The sequence below is a fragment of the Microtus ochrogaster genome, chromosome X (assembly GCF_000317375.1).
Source record: "Microtus ochrogaster isolate Prairie Vole_2 chromosome X, MicOch1.0, whole genome shotgun sequence".
Lineage (NCBI taxonomy): Eukaryota > Metazoa > Chordata > Mammalia > Rodentia > Cricetidae > Microtus > Microtus ochrogaster.
The window spans coordinates 22,250,763-22,259,303 of NC_022026.1; the positions used below are offsets into that span (position 1 = coordinate 22,250,763).

Here is an 8,541-nt window from a genome sequence, read left to right on the forward strand (position 1 = left end):
GAAACACCCCCCCCAAAAAAAACCAACCCTGTTTCAGCTCACAGCACCCACATGGTAGATCACAATCTGTAACTCCAGCTCCAGTGCCTCTGCAGTGCACACACACATGGTGACAGACATACTTCCACTCACACACATAAAAGTAAATGAGTCCTTAAAGAGTTAAACTGAAAGCCTTACTTAGCTATTGGGCCCTTTTTTTTTTTAAATAAATAAATAAATAAATAAATAAATAAATAAATAAATAAAGATAGCCGGGTAGTAGTGGCACACATCTTTAATCCCAGCACTTGGGAAGCAGAGACAGGCGGATCTCTGTGAGTTGGAGGCCAGCTTGGTCTACAGAGTGAGTTCCAGGACAGGCTCCAAAGCCACAGAGAAACCCTGTCTCGGAAAAAAAGAGAAAGTCAAGTGTATGAATAAGTGAATAGATACTTCCTTGCCTTCTGCTATGACAAGTTATTCCAGACAATGCTGCAGTGTGTCCTATTCTAGACTTGGAAATAGCTTTTTCAGCAGGATACTCTGAACCCTCCAGTATTCTCCCTCATGTGGCAAACATCCCTCTATAAGCCGTACTATCGCTTCACTCTGAGGAAAAAGAGTCATTTTAAAGCCAGATGTGGTAGTTCACTTGTGCACTCAGGAGGCTTAAGGACTGCCACTAGGTTGAAGGCCAACCTGAGCCACAAAGTAAATTCCAAGCCATTCTATACAGAGTGAAACCCACTCTCAAAAGAAAAAAATTATAATAAATAAAAAAGCATTTTCAATATAAATCTCAAAAACCTGTCATATTATATGCCACCTGCAAATGCTGCAATACTATCAAGAAAACAAAAATATTACACAGCTGGTTAAGCAAATGCCTACTGTTTTATTCTAGTAAGAACATTCTGTACACATAAACATTTTATAAATATCAATTATTAATGACTAACCTTTTCAAAGTGATGAATTGCTAGCCAAATCTCCCCTTGTGCATTGAAAACACAGCCGAGATTACTCCAAGCTACTGCAAAGTTTGGTTGCGTCTCAATTGCTTTCAAATAACATGCCTTAGGAGGGTTTAATGAAAGAAGACGAGAAGGGAAGGAGATAAGGGGAAAGGGGGAAATTTGTAAAGGGGAAAAAAAAAAAGATTGGGGAGGGGGAAGAAGGTGATATCATTATTTCTTCCCTGACCAGCCAAAAGTGACCCTGCAGCATAGGCTCGCTTGCGCCAAAACTAATGCGCTGCCACAGCTGGCTGCTCCTGCGCCTGCGCCACCAGAACCCAAGTGCAAACCACCATGTTCAGTTCTGCCAACCAAAGAGTAATCCTCATAATAGGACTCATCTGGGAGGTTGGGTGCTGCTAAACACTAACGCTATACTCCTCTTATCTGAACACCTATGGGCTCTAGAGACTGATGATACTTGACAGGGCACCATGAAATCTAGGCTTCCCCAACCCATATTTCCCAAAATGTGTTCTGTGAAATGCTAAGACATATCACAGAAAAAAACAACACCAAAAAAGGCACCCAATTTTATAATCAAATAACAGGAAAATAGAAAACAGGTTTCTTAAACTGGGTATGGGGGGCACAGGCCTGTAATCTGAGCACTCGGAAGATGGAGGCAGGAGATCATAAATTTGAGATCATCCTCAGCTACAAAGTGAGTTGGAGGGTGGGAGAGGAGACAAAGCAAACAACAAAAAGTTTCCTAGAGAACTTCCCAAAGCCTTCAACCTCTAATCAAGCATTAAAAAAACCAAAAGAGTTGAGGAAAATGCTTCTCACAACAATAATGTTCTCCTTCCTTAAGATTAAAATTAAGCTACTGAGCCATACAAAAATGTTTCTGCCAAATCAGTCATCATTCAGACTTCAAGTTTCAGAATCTGCAGACTCACAGCACACGCCTCTCTTCTGAGGAGGAAGAAAATAAAACCTCACATGACAGGATTGCACCTAGGTTGAGGTCCCTGTAATGCAAGCGCAAACATCGCTGGCGCCACCTAACAGCATCGCACTGCGCAAACGCTGCGAACTGCTGCGCTCCATAGAACACCCCTAGACGCAGCAAACGGCCAACCAGATCCATTAATCTACTAGACAGGCCCATAGAGAATATTTGCTTAATGAGATTAGTTGGACTGGAGGTATGTTAAAACCCAATTTTATCCAAAAAGGCTACAGAATAGGACTGAGAGAGCCAGTCAATCAGATTACTCATCTAGTCAACCGTTCACAGGGGCTCATTCGCACGCAATGCGCATTAACGCTGCGCAGCCTTTGCGCTACTGCAGGGTCACAGCGCATCATCAGAAGAGCAGAATGCTGCAATCCAAACAAAGAAGAAAAAGGAAAAAAAATGAACAACAAGAAGAGTTAGAAGCTTTTACTAGTAAATTATCTTATAATTTTAATATCTTAATTAAGTTTTACTTATTTTTGACAGAATTGTGGCTATAGTATAAAACATTCTTTTACATAACTTGTTGTAAATAAAATTATTTTAAGCTGTTTCTGAAGCCACAAGACAGAAGATTCAGGCATGGAGGCAAATTGTTTTGCTGTGGCAGTTACAAACCCGTTACCATATTTCTCATCATGTGACTTTTCGGTGCGTTCCTTGCTGGAAGAGGAGGAGGAGGAGGTTGTGTGTCTGCCCTAGATCCAGGCCTCGAGCTCCCTTCAGCGAGGCACCTTACGCATGGAATAGGAGGTTTCACCCACCTGAAACCTTCTAAATACAATATCAATGGTGAAAAACCAAAAACAAGAGAGAAAATAAAAACAAGATCATTAGTAAAAGTTCAACAAAGCAATTGAAATTCTTTGGATGTCTATTACATATGGGAATGAGGACAGTCTCAAGTCTGTAACATGGGAAACATGCAGAAGGGAGAGGGTTAATCAGGGCTATTGCATACAGCAGGGATTTTTGCTGGAAGAAAGGCTCTTCGTTTTCTACAAAGACAACTTAATTTTGCTGCCATCTACTAGGAATGTATGCTGGCTTGAATTTTCAAATGCACTGATTACAAAAGAAACACATTGCATTTCACTCAAGAGTATTTTCTGGTTTACTAAGTTCTCACAAAAAAAAAACAAAAAACAAAAACAAAAACAAAAATAAAAACCAAAAAAAAAAAAAAAACCAGAATGACATTTTTCAAACTAGGTGTCTCCAGAGCTCTGAAATAAAGAAGTCAGCAACCTAAGGCAGGCGCAACGTCTCAGCCTAAACCGATGTCTAAAGCTGCAGTGAAGTGCAATTCATGTTAGCTGTCCGCTTGGTGGGGTGACAATTGATAGGAGCGTATCAGATATTTGTTCTAGAAATTACCAATTGCTTTATCAGCTAAGATTGAAATCAACATAGTTAATCAGCTGGAAACCTACATAAGGTTAATCCATAGTGTTGGTAGAATTTATGAGTTTTGCACTTAAAACTAGTGCTTTTAACATTAAGTGGTGCTGCAAAGCCTTCTCCCTCCCTGGATGAACAAACAGACAGCTACGCTGCGCATACACTCCACGCATTAGCATGCGCGTGGGGCTCAGAGCAACAGGTGGGAGTTTCAGAAGCATTCTGGTTTCTCCCCACTCCTCACCCCTGCAGCGCGATTGCGTAAGGTGGCTTGTAACAAGACAACTGCATTTATAAATTTAATTGTAAATTATACCAAAAGCTTTAATTAACCCAACCTAGAGTTCAAATTCATTATTTGGAAACACAGAATGCTAAAAGCCACCTTTCCACTTTGGCAAGTTTTCTTTCGATCAGTCCATTTCCAAACAAACCAGCTTTTTCCTTCTCATTTTTTTTAAGGAGGTGGGTGGGGAGGGATAAAAGAAGGAAGTGAGGAAGAAAAAGAAGGTAGACAACTAGGATTGGGGAAAAAGGAGAAAGGAATTTGGGGAGGAAGTGGGGACAAGAGGAGCAGGAGGTTCCAATTATTAATTTGCAATATTTTAACAGCCTTTCTTCCACTGTAAAAAGGGTGAGGAAGATGAAGGGAGGAAGGTTAAATAAGAATTTTAAATGCCAGTATTACAGGGTAACATTGGATGAAATTCTTCTCCACTTACAAGCCACAAAGGACTTAGAAGAGCAGCTTTTTCAATGGCACCTGCATTATATAGGCGTCTTGAGCCAAAAATCACTAGCAGGCAAGCCTCAGATTTGAAGGAATGTTATTGATTCCCACATAGGTCATGACGGAGCCCATTGTTATAAAGATGATCTAGCTCAGCAGAAGGCTCCACAATGCTCATGTTCTTGCTTTACCCCCAGATTTAGAACAGATATGCCAAAGCCTGGTCCTGCTCTAGTCTGAGGCAAGTCATGCTGACGTTTTCCTCAGTTTCATAGGACTATTTTGTGAAGATAGCTCAATGAAGAGTTGAAGACTTGGCAAAAGGTACAGGTTTTCATAACTAATGCTTAAGTATGTTCTAGCAAACACCTACCTTGGCTTCTTCCAAGCGACCCAGGGCTTTGAGCAGGTTCCCCAGGTCACTACGAACACAGTACAAATCCTATAAACCCAGAGATAGTAGTATTAATTATATTGTTTTCTCAAAAAAAAAAAAAAAAAACAAAATCCCAACATCACTTCTACACATCTAGCGCTGCCATTTTCTTGTCAGTTTAATGCAGCACTTAAATTTAAGCACAGGCTCCCAACTCCTCCTATTCTAATTCCCAGAAAATACAAAAGGAGCCTGAGGGGGACAAATCCAACCAGAACTTATAAGATATTTACAGAATTTATTGCTCTTCCTTAGTCTGAATACTATCTTTGGCTGCACAGATATGTGTTTTGTTATCAGCTGCTGCTCCATTCTGGCTGGGAGATCTGTGACACTATTGTCTAACATTCTTTCAAATGCATTTGGCCTCATCAGTTTCAAACACAAGACTACAAGACCTTTCTAGAGCCTCTCTCCTCTCCAAATGTCACCCGTAGGAAAAAATGATTGAATATTTATTCAACTGTTTTATTCAAGGTTATGATGAATCATTCCTGTATCAAGGACCAGAAATTTTCCACAGCAGGAAAAACAGCACTGCACTTAGCAAGTGATTACCTGTCAACAAACCTACCCTTTGGCTCTCAGGCTTATTTAGAAACCTTGATTTCATTTCATGCCTAGGCAGAAGGATTACCATCCAACCATAGCCTCAGTCCTGCACCTGCCACTAGATTACTCATTAGTATTAAGTACCATCAGAGCTGAGTGGGCGAATAATGAAAAGCGGCTGACTCTGCGTTTTATTAGCAGCTCAACTGTGCTGCTAGTCCGACTCAACAGTCCGTTCAGGAGGACATGCTCAACAGACAGTAAGAATCTATCAGTCAATAACAAGCAGAGATAATGGCAATATGATGCACGTTTATCATCCCAAACTGTTATGTGGGTGAAAGAACCTTAAATTAAATCCTACAAAGTAAAATTTTATTAAATATTCCAAAGAATTACCATGTATATTATTCTTCCAGCAACTGTATATTGGTTTCCAGAATTAGTAGTTAGTTTTACTGATAAACTGACTCTGTATTGTTTACTGGCATTCACTGGATGAACTGAAAGGTCTGCCAATAAGGTAATGACTGGCTAAACTAGGACAATTCCACGATCTACTTGAGTTAGTGCTGTCCCTCAATCAGTGACTGATGCTTTGGAAAAGTATGGTTATCTTCTAGTGGCCTTAAGCACAGGCTGATAGTAATCCTCAAAGCCTCTCATGTAGCAGGGACAGTAACACACACCTGTAATCCTAGCACCTGGGAAACTGAGGCAGGAAGATGGTCCTAAATTCAGGTGCCCACCCTCACCCCAGTTATATCATAGGGAGTTCTAGACCAACCTGCACTACAGAATCAAGACTCTGACGATGAATGAATGAATGAATGGATAGATAAATAGTGCATGAATAAATAAAAAAGCAAAACACAAAAACAATTCACAGGTACCAATAATCTTATTACCGACTAATCGCCTTCTGTAATTAGTCTAAGTACTTTGGAATACTATTTGTATTTTGAGAAATAATGAATTCTATAATCTTGCTATCTATTTTGTATAGGTTTCCTCCTCTGAACCTTAACAAGGTAGCCCTCTGTCTGATGGGCTATGTCTAAAAAACCTAATCTGCTTACCCAAGCTCCCTCTACCATTTTTTAGTGGGTGGTATGTATCTTTAGACCTTCACCAATTTCTATGGCTGTTCTAAGCCACAAAAATCGGAAACACAATAACTGACTAAAAGCTGCATTTTTAAAGATATGTTTTATTATTTTTAATTTCAAATATGGGGTGTGCACATCAGTGTAGGTACCTTCAGAGCCCAGAGGCTTATTGCATTCTCCTGGAGCTGGAGTTACAGGTGGCTGTGAACTGCCTGACATTGGTACTGGAATTTGAAATTGGGTCCTCTGGAAGAGCTGAGCCATCTCTCCTGCCCCACCTATATATTTTTACCCACCATTACATAATTTTACCAGCTAGTTTCCATGAACTCTTAAGATGCATGACTATATTTAGTTATTATCATCTAGATTCATCATTATCTTATAGACTGGCAATGTAGGTCAGTTGGTAGAAAAAAATTAACCAGTATGTCAAAAGCCCTAGGTTTGATCTCCAGAAAATGATAATATAAATACCTTCAAGATTACAGTGAAATAATTAGTCCACTTTAGGAAAAGGCAAAACATATCCTATTAAGTGGACTAGTAGAGTGGCTGAAAGTAGAGCTCCACTTGCCCGGGATACAAGGCCTTGCGTACCTAGTACCACAAACACAAACGAAACAACTTTCAGCTGGCATGGTGGCAGGTGTCAAGTGGCATGATGGCAAGTGCTCCCACTTGGGAGGTGGGAGAAAGATAATCAAGAATTCAAGGTCATTCTCAGCTACTCAGTCAGTTCAAGGTCAGCCTAGACTAAGTGAGACTTAGTCTCAAAAATGCCAAAATAGGGCTGAAGAAATGGTTAAGAGCACATGCTACTCTTCTAGAGGACTTGAGTTCAATTCCTAGTACTGTAAGCTGTCTATAACTTCAGCTCCAGGGGATCTGACACCTCCTCCGGGCCTCCATGTGCACAGATACAACAACACAGATACATAACAACAATATTTAAAACACCAAAATAATAAAATAAACAAAATCATGAGATCCAAATCTACACACACATGAATACACATAAGATTACTTAAATGTCTACAAAGTACAAAAACACTACAATTCTACAAAAGTCCATTCAAAACCTTGTGTCAAATTCTGCTTCATCTGTCAAATCAAAATGGTATCTAAGAGAATTACTTTGTTTAACCTTACTCCTCTGTTCATCCCTAATTAATATTTATGGAAACATTAACTTAATAATAGACCTAAAACCAAGAAAAATAAATTAGACATACACACTCAAAGGACAGATTTAAGCTGGGCCTTCATAGATGAGTAGAGACTTAATAAAGGAATAGGGAGTCAAAAACAAGGGAAACACAGTACGATTAAAGGAACCAAAAGGTGTTCATATGTAACCATCCCTCCTGTCCTAGTCTAATTGCTTCCCGACTTTCCTCTTAATGTTCCACCTCTGGACCCCCTTGACATCACTCTACATATGCACACATTGAGGAAAATCAGGCCAAGAAAAACCTACAGTGGTTCTCAACTGCCTCTCAAATTAACTTCAAACTCCACAGCCTTTATTCTTCTGAAATCTTCCAATTGACTCTGCCCTGCTCCACTCACTCCTCACTACTACTTGAGTCACCACTTCAGTCTGGGAAGTCTACTTGCTGTTTACCTTCCTACAGAATGCTGAGGTCCTAAGCACCCTCTCAAGGGAGTCTTCTGATTAATACTCTCCAACAATAATCACCCGAGGAGCTTAAATCTTTTTCCTTTATGGATCAGGTCTGTCTCATGATAACCCCTCCAGAACACATTCCCCATCTCCTCACCAAGCACTGGACACAACAGTAAGCACTTGAATATTTAAATGTGACGGTTGCCAGACAACCTTAACAAAAAGCAGAATGGAGAGAAGTAGATAGAAACGGAAGGTTTTCTCATACTTCAGCTATCTGGGACTCTCAAAACAACAAAATCAACATGACAGTAACACATGATGGGATGTCAGCCACTCTCAGCACTGTGTTATCTACCATTAAAGCAGAAACAACTTCTCAACAACTTTCGCACTCAGGCTCACGGCTATCACACAAAGGAGAACTGTATGCATAATTTGTAAAGGGATTGCCAAGTATGGGTAATTCTAACAAGCAACATGAGAAAGAACACAAGAAATAGCACCTTAAAATATGACAAGCTAGAAGTTTCAGCAAATGTATTAAGCCATATAACATTACAGAAGGAGGCGGGCGGTGGTGGCGCACGCCTGTAATCCCAGCACTCGGGAGGCAGAGGCAGGCGGATCTCTGAGTTCGAGGCCAGCCTGGTCTACCAAGGGAGTTCCAGGAGAGGCTCCAAAGCTACAGAGAAACCCTGTCTCGAAAAAAAAACCAAAA

At 40.3% G+C, this 8,541-nt stretch overlaps 1 protein-coding gene across 2 annotated transcripts in view; it reads right to left on the minus strand.

The window, feature by feature from the left end:
• Ogt (O-linked N-acetylglucosamine (GlcNAc) transferase) overlaps positions 1–8,541 on the minus strand; it is a 46,073-nt gene that overhangs the window by 29,550 nt on the left and 7,982 nt on the right. For both annotated transcript variants that reach the window (XM_005358560.3, XM_005358561.2), the window contains exons 4-5: positions 4,467–4,535; positions 942–1,058 (exon numbers count right to left, since the gene is read on the minus strand). In XM_005358560.3, the coding sequence (XP_005358617.1) occupies positions 942–1,058; positions 4,467–4,535 (186 nt within the window). The remainder of the gene's footprint in view (positions 1–941; positions 1,059–4,466; positions 4,536–8,541) is intronic.